Below are 16,690 nucleotides of genomic sequence, written 5' to 3'. Positions count from 1 at the left end.
CAAAAGGACAGGTAGTTGGAAAACTGAAGCCATGACAAGGGATGAGACTGGCTCATTCCCTTCTTGAGGATGTTGACTAGAAAAGGAAGTTCAAGCCTGAGCGAAGAGGGCTGGAAGTGGACGGGAGAAGTTGAAGTAAAGAGGCATGATGATATCAACAGAAAGTAATGGTGCTCTTTAATTTATTCATATAACATTTAAGCATCTACTATGTGCTGAATCTCATAGTAATAGTCTGAAGATAAAAATAAAAGACATATTGCTAGTTCTTAAGGAGCTCCCAATCATGTAGAGCAATATAAACACAGAAACAGATGCTTTGGTACAGTGTGATAAGGTACCATGGAGATCTAAGAAGGCATGTAATATACATTCTGATTCCAGGGAAGGCTTTCCATGGCAGATGATAACTACAGGCTGATATCCCAGCAATGAGAGAAGCACTGGGTAGCCAAAGATAAAAGGAGCTTGGGAGGAATAGGTCAAGTCTGCCTCACTCTGAAGCAGGAACCTGAGGGCCAGCCTCATATTAATTGTTTGACAGACTGTATTTTCCATGAGATCTTTTTGTCCACCGTTCCTTAAGTGTTGGTGGTCTGAAGATTTTAATTGAGCTTTTCTTAGTCAACACATACTCCTCTGACAATCAAATCCATACCCAAAACTTTAAATAATATCTGTTAAGAAGATGATACCCAAACCTGTTATCTTTTGTCTTGAGATATCTCCTAAACACCAGATTTACATATGCCACTGACCACAAAAATTTCCAGCTGTGTGTCACATCCGCAGCCCCACCTGCTTGCTCATAGCCAAATTCATCCTCTCCTTCCTCACTCCTTCACAATACCTTCAATTTGGCAACTTGGAAAACTACTTACTCATGAAAATCTAGGCAGAATCATTTTCAATTTTCCCTTCAACCTTACACCTCACACTCAGTCCCTAAATCTCATTGGTTCCACTTCCCAGATAGTTCTGTTTCTAAAACCTGCACTTTCCTTCTAAATCCTGAGTACCTGCTTTAGGCAGCTTCGCCATCTCTCACTGGACTACTTGCAATAGCTTCTTGGCATCTTCCTGCCTTTGTCCCTAAACCATTCCTAATTCATTCTTCATAGTAAATCGGGGTTACTGAATAAACACAACCCTAACATCTTCCTGTTAAAATCCTTCAGTGTGTTATGGTTTATATCTAGAACATCCCCCAAAAGGCTTTTATGTTCAAAGATGAGGTTTCTGAAAAGTAACTGGATCGTGCGGGTGCTATATTCATCTGTGGACCAGTCCACTGAAGAGTTCGGAGCTGAATGTGCTGGTAGGAGGTGGGGTCTGGTTGGAAGAGGTGGCCTGCTGGTGGGATAACCTGAAAGTTTATATCTCCCTCCCCAGCTCCTCCCTCCACTCTCTCCATAAGGTTAGCAGCTTTCCTCATTTAGATCCTTCCACCATGTCCTTCATGCCTTGAAGCCAGCTGACAATGGACTGAATTCTCTTTTTAAAAAGTAACACTGTCCTCCTTTAAGTTGTGGGTGTCTGGTACTGTGTTCCAGTGATGAGAAAGTGACGAGACAGTGACCCCACAACATGGAAAGAATAAGGTCTAAGATGCCTATGCTGTAGTAGGTGCTGTCGTGCTCTCTGACTGACTTGTTTCTTGTGGGAGACATATTAGATTATGCATCTTCCATATCTTCTGTAGATTACATATCTCCTGTATTGCTTTTTTTCCCTTAGGCATTCTTTCCTACTAGGCTGTGAGCCCCTTAGGACGGTGCCCATGCTCACTAGTCAGTCATATTAGTTTCTTAAGCACTTATGCAGGTGCAGGTTTTTTACTTACATTGGGAGGGGAAGGCTTGCTCTTACCGAGCTTGCATTCTAGTCAGAGGAGTGGATAATAACCATATAATCAATTTTAAAAATAATTTTCAGATAAACACCACAAGGAAAATAAATAGGATGACATGCCAGTGGTGGAAAAGAGTGCACGAAAGGTCATGCCATGTCAACCTTTTTCTACAGCAAGAGCAGTACTTGGCATAAGTTTAATATTCAAATAAATAGTACTTAAATAAATTAACTTGAAAGAACTTGTTTGTCAAAAAAGTAATCTTTAATATGATGTATTTAACAAGGATTATTGCTGGCTACTAATTGAGTATAAATCTTATGTTAATAATCTATATCAATAGCAATAAATTGTTTCTACATTCTCAAAAAAAGCATTGCACATCATAATGGGAAAATACATCACTGAGAAAGTAGGAACACTGCATGATGACATTTACTAGACTTAGGTAGAAATTCCTTGATACATAGTGTGGATAGTTATGTATTCTACTCTGTGACCCAATTCTACATTTTAAAAGACATTTCTTAGGTTAAAAAAAATCCCCCACTGAAATCAATATATATTTCCAATTAGTGTTGTAGAAAGATGCAGCACTTTAAAATGTCAATTTTCTAGACCAAATGAGTAATTCCACCTTCTTCTCTGATCTAATTTGAACCAGACAATGGGGCTAGGTAATATTTTGAGAGAAAAGTAGACATTCTTCATCAGAAGCTTAGATTATTGCTCTGTTTACCAGCATTTTTAGGATTATGATGACAATTTATTTATACATTGAGTTTAGCTTTATTTATTGGATGCTTCTTCAATAGTCAATGGTGTTAATGGTTTACATGCACTGCATAAATAATCCAATAATTATTGGATTGTTGGATTGAACCAACATTGATTTCCTCATTTCATAGATGAGGAAACAGGCCAGGGAATTAACAATCCTTGTCCAAGTCACACAGCTAATACCTTTCCAATATGTTTCTTCTTCCTTTCTTTATTCTTCTTAAAATTTCAAAAAATCAAACTCTGGCTCCAATCATTTATACCACATTTTTCTTAGTCCTGCTTTAGTTCGCTGTCAGGCACATGGTGGCCATCCAAATACTGGTAGCAATTACCTAATGTTTGTTGATAAGCATTTGCTGATGATGTAATGGCCTAACCAGCAATATGAAAGCATGTTCACTCACCTGAAGGCCCGGATGGTGGTGAGTCCCTCAGCTGTTTCTGAGAAATGGCAAAGCAGAGGGAGCTGGGTACTATCATCAAGTTCCTGGAGGTCCCTAGTACAGAGAGAAGGGCAAAAATAGGCTTCCATGCATCCAGGCTCAAAGACCACCCTGTTCACTCTAAATCAGGGTTATTTGGACATTGGATTTGTATTTGTTATCATAACTATTTTCCCCTAGTACTCCATTAACAAAAACTTCAACAGCTTATATTCTAAAGAGGAAGAAAAAGATGGGTACATAATGAACACAGCTGTAGGCTGAACCTAGAGTGTTTTATGAAACTCTCAGCTTTGTGTATCCGCTAAGGTAAATTGCTACATGGACACAGGGACTGGGCAGTTAATTCATACTAGGGAATTTGTAGCATTTGGGCAGGTGAAATTTAGGCCAAACCATAAACATGATGAGGACTTCGAAGAAATAGACCAGAAGTGAATTTTAGCTAGTGGAATAAGAAGGGAAAATGCACAGCAGTTTGAAGAACTTGGCAAGTTCAATCTGGGCAGGGATCCAGAATCCTGTAGGGGCAGGAAATGTTTCTATAAAAGATGTGTCTTTCTAAGCATGGTACTGGCCTGTAGAGTATTCTTAATGGGCTGGGGAAAAAAATCACTGGAGACTAGAAATAAAATAATCAAAGCTGTGCTTCATTGACATAACTTGGGAGACAACAGATAGGATCAAAGAGAATGGTGTTGTAGAGAATAGTTATAATAGCCTATGTAGGAATGTGTTTATAGTTCTGAATTAGTGATAACATTTAAAATAAGGGAGGAGTATGGATTTCGAGATAGTCTACTATGGGTAGCCTATAAGCTGCAATGATCAATTAGTTATAGAAGAGTAAATAAAAGGGGAGTCAAATATGGCTTAGCTGTTTTCAGTTTCACAGACTTTCAAAAACTAAAGTGTTGAGTTGAGAGTGGAAGTCAGTGGCATAGCACTTGCCTAGCACATGTGTGGCCCTGGGTTCAATCCTCAGCACCGCAGGGAGAAAAAGAAATCATAGTTCTACTTACCAGGGTGGGGGACACAGAGGGAGATAGTCAGGAGAGAAACAATAATGAGACTGGCTTTGGACACAATGAGTTAAATCCCTGCCTTCATGGAACTTCCATTCACAACCCCTCCAAAGAACTATACGTATGTACATATATACCTGTATACGTGTGTTTGTGTGCATGCACATAACACACACATATGTATATATGTATACTTTATATATATATATATAAAGTACTCAATGAGCGGAAATGCCTGAATCTGACCCTTTTCATGATGATTTGGAATCATGATAAATTTTCTTTAAATCTTACAAGCTAGCATTTTTAGAAGACAGGAGTGGGACCACTTTTTTCAAATCATTTCTTCTTTTCCTTTTCTATCACTTTTCTGCTCTTTTCTAGGTCTCTGGGGTTGAGGAATTAGAGAAGGAACATCAGCGTTCACCTGAAAGAGTCAGGTTAACTGATAAATACTGGTCCGCAATCCTCAGCGATCAGTTGTCATTCTTGGCCCACGAACAAATGCAAAGGCTTTGCGGTGTGAAGTTTTTGTTTTTTATTTATTTTTTCAAACTGGGATTGAACCCATGGCTTTTGCACTGAGCTACTTTCCCAAATCATTTTTTACTTTTTCCTTTGAGACAGAGTCTCACTAAGTCATCTGGGTTAGGCAGGAAGTTATCCTCCTGTCTCAGTCTCCCAGAGTTCCGGGATAACAGCCCTGTATCACCAGACCGGTTTCAGTTTGGAGTTTCTAAAGCAGACTTACTCACTTCAAAAACTGTGAATGAGGGAGGGAAAGACAGGAAAGGGGAAGAATAAAAATGAAGGAACATGAATAGTCTCTTATTTTTAAAGATAAAACCAAGCGGCAGTTGGTATCTGACACATGAAAGGGAGGGTTACTACATGAAGGCTGGTTGTGAAGAAAAAACTTAGGAAGGAGCAACTTTGTCTAAGGAACAGTATTTTGTGAAACCTAAGAGAGAAGGGCTGGGTCCTGTATTCCTGTAAGAAGCAAACACAGGGCTAACCACTCATTAGACCTTGGAATGGAGATATTCAAAACTGCATGTCATTTCCTGCAGCTCAGTTCCCTACTTAAACTCTTTGATGTATACAAAAATAGCCTGCTCAGGGATGGGATGTAGCTACCATGCTCACAGGCCCCATGTTCAATCCTCAGCACCACAAAAAGAACAAAAAGAGGAGGCGTGGGAGAGTATTTTAGGAGGATGCCACAGCACACACCTGGAATCCCAGCATTTGGAAGGCTGCGGCAGGAGGATACCAAATTTGAGTTCCACCTTGGCAATTTAGAGAGATCTTGTCTCAAAATAAACATTTTTAAGGCAGGGTGGTGGTAAAGATATAATTCAGTGAGATAGTCTTGGGTGTGAGCCTCAGGACCACCATCAGAAAAGAAAAGTCTGTTCAACTGGCTGAGCCTTTCTGAGGCCTGAGATTAAGACATAGCCAAGTGGCTGAGCAAGCAGGCATGATGTTTCCATCACGCAGACTCAGGACACATGTGTAGAACAGCTTACCTGCGCCCGCTACTAACCAGAGAATGCTATCTTCAAGGCTTCCGGCATAAGATCAATCAAGTGTTTGATAGGGCATCGAGATCTGACTTCAGAATTGGGGCATAAAAGATGGCAGGCACTGGCCTCATGGCCACTGCCTTTCTCAGTGGCCCGTTCTGCATGCAGAGCGTATTTCCTTTCCTACTTTAATGGGCCTGCAATCACTCTGCAGAGCACTTCGTCTCCCTTCTTTTATTTCCTTTAATATCTTTAATAAATGCAAAACTCCACTACACCATTTCACCATTTGCTGTTTAATTCTTTTACGGACAACAACAGCCTGGAAAGGACCCATAGCACCCTAGCACTCCACTAAAACATTTCCACATGGGATGAATCCTGAAGAGCCTCCGTTTCCAGAAGAATCCTCTTGTCTGTGAGGATTCTTGGTCAGTTTTTCTATCTTTCAAAGACTTCATTATCTTTTTTTATCAGTACATGTTTGAGATGGATAATAAATATATTCATGATAGGGAGTTGGTACATATGCATACTGAATCTTAATCCTTTGTACTCTCTTTTCTCCTCCCTTTCCTTCCCTCTTCCTCCATTGAACAAAAGCATAGTTGTTTGATTCATTATCAACATGAATTGTTCAACAGTGATCATGCCCTTGTTATTGTACTTTCGATGCAAACAGATTATTCTCATTGATTATGAACAGAATAAATGTAGCAGACTAGGAATATCTGTCTAACTTTTACAATCAATATGAATTTTTTAACGGCAAAAATAAGCCCAAAGGAGTCTGCAGTTGAATTTAGACAGGATTGGTTGATATTAGTGGTGAGAAAGCAAGGATACATTAAAAAACAGCCCACAGTCATGAAATAAGCCTGAACTTCTTGGCCCCTATGCAGGCATCATCAGCAAAAACATCCAAAGCAATGAAAGTGTGAGTCTGATTGCTAGCTTTTCTCTTTTGGTCTGAATCTGAAGCAGAAGAAGATGAGGCTGGGGTGATAAACTTTCTCGATTTCACATGGATTCCTGAGGCTTGTGGCCCCTGATCCGTAACTGTGAGGGAGAAACAGCACTATTATTCAAGTTATGAAATGTTATGTACTTGCACAGGTTTCCAACCATAGCCCCTTACCTTTTCTTCTCACCTGCTGCCAACTTCCTTCCTCCTCTCTCTGTTTTTTTTTTTTTTTTTTTGGTACTGGGGATCAAACTCGGGTCCTTGCACTTGCGAGGCAGACGGTGGAACCACTGAGCTAAATCCCCAGCCCTCCTTCCTCTTCTCTATGCTCAAGTCATATTACACATTTTCCCTTTCCTGGATAAACTCAACATCTGCCTTTTATTTTAGCACTTAATCCACATATTATTTATATGCTTTACTTTAACAAGAGCCTAACTTTCTTTGAGAATAGGTTTTTGTCATGTCGCTCTCCTCATTTCTACCAAATGGGTCGTTATTTGCAACACAAGAGTGCTTAACAAGTGTTTCTCGAAATAAAGTGATTGCTACAACAAACTTTACTGTATTATTGATACCACAGCTTCAAAGTTAAACTGGAAAATTTAAAACAGTGGATACTGTATTTCATTAGCTCCTCAATATTTCAGCAAATGATAAATCCTATAATTGATGGAAAAATCTAAAATTCATAGCTACTCTTTATTTATTTGGCTGGATTCCTAAATGAGTATCAAATGATCCAATCTGAAATTTTCCAGTCTTTAAAAATTATAGCCTCTCAGACCGTCAACATTATCTGCTTTTCAAGTCATCATTGATTTAACTCTTGAACCTTTTTTTACTTCTATTATTTTGCACTATGTATCTTAAGGATTTAATGTTTTAACCTTTCCCCCCACTAGGAATACAACATGAAATCACTTATCCATCAGGATGGTTTGATTTTGTGTTATGTCAATGTCATGTTCAGGAGTAGAACCAGGGAATGAAAAGTTTGACACAATTTGTGGACTGAGAACCCAGTAGATTACTCCATACACTAGTGTATGGTGAGGGCCATGTAAAGCCCAGATAACCAATTGCCGAAACAATTACAGTAGGTCTCCAGATAAATCATAAGATGATATAGGTTTAAGCATGGGTTACATTTCTAAATCCCACACCTTATCTTAAAAAAACACTACTGCAAAAATAGTTCACAGTAAATCAAGTATACAGGCTTCTGAAAATACAACAAGACCGCTGTTTGACTTACTTAGAGGCAACTCGGAAGTATTTCTGGATGAAATAAAAAGCAACACCAAGAGGCACAAGAGCAACCAGGAACACAGGAGTGGCGTAGGAGATCATCCCGACGGCAGACAGGCAGAGCAGCGTGGAGCGGGTTAGGGATTCCAGAGTCGGAGGGATGTGCTATCCAGAGGTATTTGAAAGAAAAGAGATTTTAGCTCAAATGCAACATTGGTCACAAAAGTAGTGGACAAAAATATTCATTGTAATTCTTCACTCACTCCCTGTAGTTTAGCATATCTATTATCCATTTACACACCATCGATGACTTACATACGTATTTATCTTGGCATTTTATAAGTGCCCTTATTCTATAAATCTTAGCTATCCATTTACTTTATTAAATAATATGAATGGTAAATCTTTCCTTGTCTGTGTATATACATCTATTTGTTAATGGATGTGTAGCATTAAAAAATTATTTAGCTATCCCTCTACTGTAAGACATTTAAATTATTTTTCTGTAATTGCTTGTTTTATATTCTTTGAATGGTTTAATTTGACTGGTTATCTTTTACACTTTGAACTTACCTTTGGTGCTTTTAGTTCAATAAAATCTTAAAACTTTTTGTAGTCATTTCCATTGGCCTCTTTATTGTTTCTGAGTTATTGATCTTGCTTAAAAACACCTTTTTCACTCCAAGGGTATAAAATTATTCACCTATATTTTATAATTTCATAGTTTTATATGGCCATCTTTATTCTATATGTATTTGTCGTGTATCTTGTGAATGGTTAATTGTCCCAATAACACTTATCAAAACTTAATCCTTTTCTTACTGATTGGAGATGCTACATCTTTGATAAAGTTCTATACATGCTAATGTTTTAAAATTCTCCATTCTGTTCTTTAGATCAATTTGTTTTCTGTGGTAAAGGGAGTATTATAATTTTAAATAATTTTTTAAATATTTGGATGAAAAATTCTTACTATATAGAGGGAATTTTTATGACTTCTGGCATTGTTAGACATCTTTCTTCATATTAGGTTATTTCTGTTTTTATAGTTTTTCTTTTTTAATATAAATGAAACTTGTTTCTTGGTAAGTTTTTAAATCAGTGTAGAGATGGTTACCAATTTTCCTATAATACATCTTATCCAGACACTCTTCTACACTTTCTAGTTGTTTATTTTACTGTTTTGAATTTTCTAGGAAACAATCATATCACCTTTTAAATGATGCCTGCTTTGTCTCTCTTTTTCTAACATGTATTCTGTATGAAGTGTTTTAGGTGCAGAATGGCCTAACACCAGTGCCATGAAAACATCAAACTTGTCAGCACACTTTTTAGTCTGTTGTATGTATGGAGCAGTCTGTCTAAATCAAGGGTAATTTGTGTTCCAAATGTGGCTCTTGAGTGTCACAAAAGGCAAGGGCTAGACTTGATTGATTCCTTTCTCAATCATTGTAAGGGTTCAGCTCTTGAAGGGATTTACTTTTTTATTTTACTTTTTTTGGTACCAGGGATTGAACTCAGGACCTTGTGCTTGCAAGGCAGGCAGTGGAACCATTGAGCTAAATCCCTGGCCCTGATTAACTTTTTAAATTTTATTATTATTATTATTATTTTGGTACCGGGAATCGAATTCGGGTCCTTGCGCTTGCACAGCAGGTGGTGAAACCACTGAGCTAAATCCTCGGCCCATGATTAACTTTTTAAAATTTTTATTTACTTTCTGGTACCAGGGACCGAACTCAGGACCTTTCGCTTGCGAGGCAGGCGGCGGAACCACTGAGCTAAATCCCTGGCCCCCATGATTAACTTTTTTTTAAAAAAAGAGTCTAGGCCAGGGATTTAGCTCAGTGGTTTCACTGCCTGCTGCACAAGCACAAGGACCCGAGTTCGATTCCTGATACCAAAAAAAAAATATGTAAAAGAGTCTAACGTTTTTTATTCTTAGGACACACTTCTGGAGATGCAAACAACTTATACTAAACTGCTAAACTGGGCATTCTTAAGATACTCCCTAAAATATCAGACCATCTAAAGTTTCAAAAGCCAGTCTATAAAAATTAAAGAACATCTGAGATGGCCTGGCGTCCCTCCCTGACACCATGAATGGATGTGCACCACTGATGTAAACCATACCTCTATATAAAAAACTCAGTGTTGGTTTGTGCTTTGCTGTTTCTCTCTATCTCATGCTGATTCTTCAGTATCCTCTTTCTACATGCACAAATTAGTTTGAGCTAAGGTTTTATTTTATTCTAGAAATTATTTGCATGTTTTCATATGAATATAAATAGGCCTTATTTTAAATTTTGGCAATTCTCTACTGTGAAGAATAATCATGCTTTATCTTAAAATGCTGATTAGCTTTCACTGAGGCGTGTATTTTTGCGCTGAGAAGTAACTCTGATACTCACCTGGTCAATGATATTAGTATCTGCTGAAAAGCGGTTGAGAATTAGTCCCAGGGGTGTAGTATCAAAGAACCTAAGCAAGGAACAGATGGAAGTGCATGATAAGACTGAACTATCTGCAATCTGAGCACTGCTAAGGAACATCTAGAGTCATGAAAGTAAGAAGTCTTCCCTATTCATGTGCTCAAGGACTGACGAAACTCTTTAAACTTTAACATTTTAGTTAGATTTTAAAGTACATGTTTTTAGGGTTTTGTGTGTGGGAGAAAGAAACAACTACTGTTTTTACCTTATTGGTCCGAGAATGATCTTCTTGAGAAGATTATGGTGAAGATTTTTGGCAGCTGTGAGACCCATCCATTCTACAGTGAGAGATGTGACGAGACAAAGGAAAATACCTGCTCCGCAAAGGATGCTAAATACAGCCACATAGAAGGTCTACACAGCAAGCAACAGGAAAAGTTCACAGGTCATTAACAACTGAGGCTTTTTAAATTAGAAAACCAAACAGCATGCTAAGACAAGATCATTGACTTCCCTATCTTGTGTACATTTAGACAGCTGGAGGCATGCAGGATCCAGAGACCCACGGCAGAATCCTCATTGTGATCCCCCAGGCCAACCCCTGCCAACTTCCTGTTCTCCCTTTCAAGATTTGCCAAGGAGATGAAGGACAAAGGATTAAAGCTTGCTTTAAGGTTTGGGAAAATTCTTGGTTTTCTATCTTATGGAACACAGTCTTTCCATTCCCAATCACGGAATGACCAGCTGATACACTCATAATGGGGTGTTAAAAATCAAATGCTGGGCCGTGGATTTAGCTCAGTGGTTCCGCCACCTGCCCCACAAGCACAAGATCCCAAGTTCAATCCCCGGTACCAAAAAAAAAAAAATCAAATGCCATCAAACAATAACCAAAAAGTGCTTGTACGTATGTGTAGAGTATACATATTATACATTTAAAAATGCTATGTATAGAATTCTCTTGAATCTAAATCCAAACAGCATTTTCAAATTTTTCTTATGATAATCTTTAAAAAATACAAGTAATAATAATAGATGTTATTTTTTATGCTATTGACAGTTTATTCTATTTCAAGTCCTCTACTCATTGCCAAGTCATTGAATCATCATCCTTTGACATTTGAGCTTCTAGTACCTAACTACATAAGGTGGTATCATTGTTCATCTCAATAATTCCTTGATGACTTAAAAGCAGAACTGAACCCACAGTACCTGATCAGTTTTTCCAGTATTGTTTATACTGTACTCAGATGTCCATGTAGCCAGCCAATAGTCTATAGCTACAATAACTGAATGCTTCAAAAGCTTAGAGAAAATCATTAGGAAGAGTAAGAAGAATCCTCCAGAAGTAAGGTACCACCAACAGGTTTTCCACGGCATTTTAGTCCTGAGCCTCATCACAGTTGACATGTCATCATCTTCATCTTCCTCTTCTTCTTCCTCTACACACATGCCAAAAACAACCAACCAACCAAACAAACAAACAAAAATCTGTTTAACCTTCAGATGGGCATGAGGAAGATATAATTTTTATTGTCATTCAAAAAAATACAAAAAGCCACCCTCAAATTTATAGAAATGTAATTTATTACATTAAATGCTGTTAGCAAAGCAAACCTCATAGTTTTGTTTTATCTGACAACAGGTAAAGAATGAATGACTGACTGAATGATTAAACAAACATAAAATCTGGGTCTGGCTGACACCATTTGTCGACTCCCAGATCAAACTGACTGGAAGTATAGACCAGAAACATATTTATTAAGTCACTGAAGGAACTGTGAATAAAACTATGTATCTGGTCTCTGAACATCTCCAATTTTTTGACCTATACATTTCTGAGGTTATAAAACTACACCAAGAAAAAACAAGTCTCTGGAACTTGGGTGTAGATTCCCAAAAGTCTAATCCATGCTTTCTATGGCCCATTTCAGATGTAGTCAGGAGACAGGAGGCAAAGAGAAATTTTTCAGAGGGCAAAGCCAGGGTCTACAGCAGATAATGAGCAGGCAGTTCTGGTGTTTAAGCCACTTGTCACTTCCCAGATGGGTGATCTTAAGCATGTCCTCACTGCTAGGGCAGGGAATCTTTACAAAGCTTGCTCATTTGTGCACCCCAGTGACTGAGGTATGTTTCCCATCCTTTCCTTCTCCAAAGACAGCTTCCATTACATTTATCTCATGTAGAACACACTCCTCTGTAGGACCAGGTATGAAAAGACAGATAACTTATCTTTCGTTCACAGATTATCAGAAAAGAGAGATGCAAATATGACAGGATGGAAGGCTGAGCATTTCCAAGGATGGATGAACTAAATTACCAGGTCTTGGATGACTCCTCCTTTAGTAGGAAGGTGTTCTCTGTGTGAGGACAGGAATAGAAATTTGCAAAATCCAAAAGGAGAACCCTTGAAGACTGCAGCTGTCTCCCCAGTATCCATTCTCTGCTTCTCTATCAAGTCGCCCAAGGCAGCACAGCTAAAGGCAATATTTCTCCATATGTTCCCAGTTCCTAACCTGTTCAGGCAATGAACTGGCTAATAGTAAGTACAAACAATATGTGCAGCCTCAGATGCCTTAAGGGGAAGCAGGTGTCTGTTCTTTTCCTTCCTCCCTTCCTGGTGGCTTGAACAGATATAGTGATAGGCCCTGGAGCATCGGCCTACTAGGTAGTCTGTACTGCAATGGGCTCTTTAACACACATTATCTCCTTTGCCTCTGTAAAAAAAGTATTATTATTTTGCATTGGGGAAAACGGAAGTCCAGGGCAGAGTCAGCCTCTCCAGCGATGTACTCCCCACAGGAACACCGGACAAAAGAACTGGGTGCAACTCCATGTTTAGAGTACATTACAAATAACTGGTTTAGAATTCCAGAAGCTTCTACTTATAGAACCCAAAATTCTTTAAACCCTTTTTCAATCTTAGAAACGAAATGCAAAACTTATTGTTCACCGACTCATTGATTCATTCATTCATATACTCTCTGATCATTCTCTGAAACATTGAATAGTTATTATCTGAAAGGTGGAACATTTTGGTGTTTGATAAGCCTCATGTAAGGGAGCTTCAAATCATATTTGTAAGTTAGCTCATAGAAATGCAGTCATAAATAAAGACTACATAGGAACAAAAGTACATATAATGCATTTACTCCATGGGATTAAGTTGTGATATTTCTTACATTCTCTTGGCAATAAATGTCAGTGCAATGTAATTTTTCACCTCATTATTTCAAATTTTGATTGTGTTTTTTCCTGGTAATATTAAATCCTGGAAATGGATAAATAGCACCACAATGTTCTTATCCTTTGTTGCTTTATTGTCATGAAATCCTCATGAGAACTTACTGAATGAATCAGAGCACAATCCCATATTTGCCCCTTATTGTTTATCTCTGAAGGACTGACATTTCATTACTCTCTTGATTTGATCACTACACTAGGCCTTTCCAAGTGTTCTGAATAAAGGTCTAGCTGCATTTACAGACCCAGCCTTTTTCTTTCAATTTGTGTCACACATGGTACAAACGTTCTAAGACACACTTTGTGGAGACCCTCTTAATGCCCACCATTGGATGACTTATACCTTTCCTGGCCTCCTATTCTTTTCATTTTCATGTTAGGCATTGATTTAGCATTTTCCCCTGCAAAATGACTTATTATTTCTCACTAAGACATTCACATATCAACTGACAAGATAAAATCCTCATATTCTGTTACCCCACTTGAATGGTTCAGGTACAAGAAAAGATCTACCTTCATCTTCATCTTCCATTTGGGCTTTGGCCTCTCTGGAATACATGGCTCTTCGGAGAGTTTTCCTCTCTAAGGTTGTTTGGTCAGCTTCCATATCCTACAGTGAACATTGTGCTATCATTCATCAGCTCCAGCAGGAAGGAGGGTTTGACTTACCCTTACTCACACACACCAATGGTTTTATATCAGCCTCAAGGGCTCTCTGCTCACTCTTCAAACCTAGCAAACCTATCACAAAAGCAGTAATAAGCAGTCTTAGGTTTGTAGGAAATGTTTCACTGTTCAGAGGTAGAAGGCAGTGGGAAGCCAGAAAAGTAATGACAAAGTGATGGAACCCACCCAGGGAAGGAAGAATAACTCCCTTAACTCTGAAGCATCCCTCCACCACTGCTACTTATTTTATTTTTACATCAATTTCAAACACTGTAATTTTTCTAAGAATTCATTTATGTTATTAAGTATCGTCCTTAAAAATACATTAGTTCTGAGTTAGCAAAACTAACAGCCATCCACTATTATGATGAAGTATTAGTTCAGAATGAATTTCTTTTGCATCTCACTGAGGGAGCTATACAGAAGGACTTTGGTAGAATATGAACAAAGGCAGGCAATTTTGAAGCAAATAGGCAGGGAAGGTCCTTAGGTGGCTACAGAAAGCCCAGGAGGGGGAAATATGTAGAAAAAGAAGGGAAAGGTGCCAACAACAGGTTTTTAAGAGTTGGTGCAGTCTTGTCCTGTACTCAAAAAAGGAAGAAGGGTTTGACTTTCTCCCTGCCCTGGCTTCCAACACTTCAACGCTCTTCCCCAGCTCTCAGAACTGGGTTAGTAGCAGCAGTTCAGGTATATGGTGGGTTAGATCAGATTCTTCTCACCAGACTTGAAAACTAATCACCCTACTTCTGGGAGGGAAATGCACAACAAGGTCCAATCAACTCACCCACAAATTTGGGGGATGTATAGTAAATTGCAGACTCTTTGTATGTGCCAATATAAAAAAAAAGCAAAAATACAGTTTGTTACCCCAATAAACCAATAAACTTTAGGTTATCAGAAGTGATCTGGTCATTTCCCGCACTTATAACTTATATAACATGTGAGTTAAAAGACTTACTGTTCTAAAAGACTCTGTTACTTCCAAATTCTTGGTTAAAAGAATAAAAACCAAAATGTCTCCTAATAGCATTTTTACAAGACATTTTCATGATAGCCTCTGAATTTGCCTCCTGATGTGAAAACCAACATTTGTAAACAAGGCTACATAAGACACAAAATGAAGAGCCATGCCCAACTTTTGTGTATCATGTAATGGAGTAAAATAAACCTGAACCAAGTAGATTTGCTTCTGGTTCAACTCCTCATTATATCTAAGCATAAGATTTATTTTGGAGGCTTAAAAACATCACAACAAATTTAAAGAGAATTTTCTTGGAGTAAAATGCTCTGATGAAGCTCATAACAGGTTAAACATTTTGAATCGTGTTGATATTTGGGTTAAGTAAATACAAATTTAGTTTCATTTATCCAATAAATATTTACTGGGCCAAGCTAAGGTGAGGTCATGGGCAGAGAAAATGGGAAGCATCAAATGGTACTAATTTTATTTTGCTTAATAACATTATGAAGATAATGGTTGATATTACCCATTGCGCAACTTTTAATAACATTTAAAATCAGCTAAAAACATTATCTCCTTCTTTGTAGTCCTCATGACCATCTTTTGAACAAATTCATTTCGATCCCATTCACTCTTTAACCCTTAAACTGAAAGTTCTCCCTAAAGCCTCATGGCAGAAGGTTCCATGTGTCCCTTGGTTTCCTTTCCCTTCTCTTTTGCTGCATTTATTGTGTATCGGGCCAGGCTTTCTCATTTTTGGCACCATTACCATCTGGGCTGCTTTGAGTGTTTGTTGTTCTGGCTGCCCTGTCCCCTACAGGATGCCAAGCAGCATCCCTGTCTCCTACTGGCTGGGTCCTGGTACCACCTTTCTGCCCCAGTTTTAACAACCAAAAATGTTCTCCAGATGTTACTAATCTCCCAGGAGGCAAAACTGGCATTGATTTGTAGGTAAGCACACCATCCTTCCAAACAAAACAGAAAGTTTTTTCTGCAAAAATGATCCCAATGTCATCCAGTAGTCTTGATCTCCATGATGGAATTCTTGATGACTCCTGATGAACTCAAGTGCCTGCGTTCCGTTGTAGGACGGATCACCCTCCATCCCCAGATGGGGACTCTAGGCAGGTGCTCCATTATCTTCGCTTCTCCTGGCCACCATTCCATCTTACAAATGGATTTACCCCATCAGACCCTGTCGTATTCCCTATCTCCCTCCGCTGGTTTAAATCCCTGCTGTCTTTAATTATACAGCTATGCTATCTCACGTAATCATTTCATTTCTAAATACAGCATAATGAACATGCTTCTTGGCCTGCTTAAGAATATTACTAGAAAATCAAGCCAACAGCACTTATTTTTTTCCTGAAGTTCTTATCAAAGGAAACCACAAGCTTATACTCCTTAAGCTTACATCATGTTCTTTTGTTCCTGGTATTCCGATCATTGAAAAAAAAGGTCATTTGGAGCCACCCCCAGTATGTTTATAATTAAGCTTTCCATAGCACAATTCCTAAGTGCACACTTGTGGATTATATCTTGTA

The 16,690-nt window shown here is 38.4% G+C and overlaps 1 protein-coding gene across 10 annotated transcripts in view; it reads right to left on the bottom strand.

The window, feature by feature from the left end:
* Abcc9 (ATP binding cassette subfamily C member 9) overlaps window positions 1–16,690 on the bottom strand; it is a 132,200-nt gene that overhangs the window by 31,312 nt on the left and 84,198 nt on the right. For all 10 annotated transcript variants that reach the window (XM_021259110.2, XM_087214025.1, XM_087214027.1 and 7 more), the window contains 6 exons: window positions 14,033–14,129; window positions 11,489–11,718; window positions 10,542–10,690; window positions 10,256–10,325; window positions 7,852–8,009; window positions 3,040–3,132 (listed from right to left, as the gene is read on the bottom strand). In XM_021259110.2, coding sequence (XP_021114769.1) covers window positions 3,040–3,132; window positions 7,852–8,009; window positions 10,256–10,325; window positions 10,542–10,690; window positions 11,489–11,718; window positions 14,033–14,129 — 797 coding nt within the window. The remainder of the gene's footprint in view (window positions 1–3,039; window positions 3,133–7,851; window positions 8,010–10,255; window positions 10,326–10,541; window positions 10,691–11,488; window positions 11,719–14,032; window positions 14,130–16,690) is intronic.

Source organism: Heterocephalus glaber, unplaced genomic scaffold, assembly GCF_053883595.1.
Source record: "Heterocephalus glaber isolate CG9 unplaced genomic scaffold, H.glaber_assembly_v1.0 deba00001444, whole genome shotgun sequence".
In the NCBI taxonomy this organism is placed as follows: Eukaryota; Metazoa; Chordata; class Mammalia; order Rodentia; family Bathyergidae; genus Heterocephalus; species Heterocephalus glaber.
Note: the sequence above shows the minus strand (reverse complement) of the source record. Positions and strands in the feature narration are given on the sequence as shown.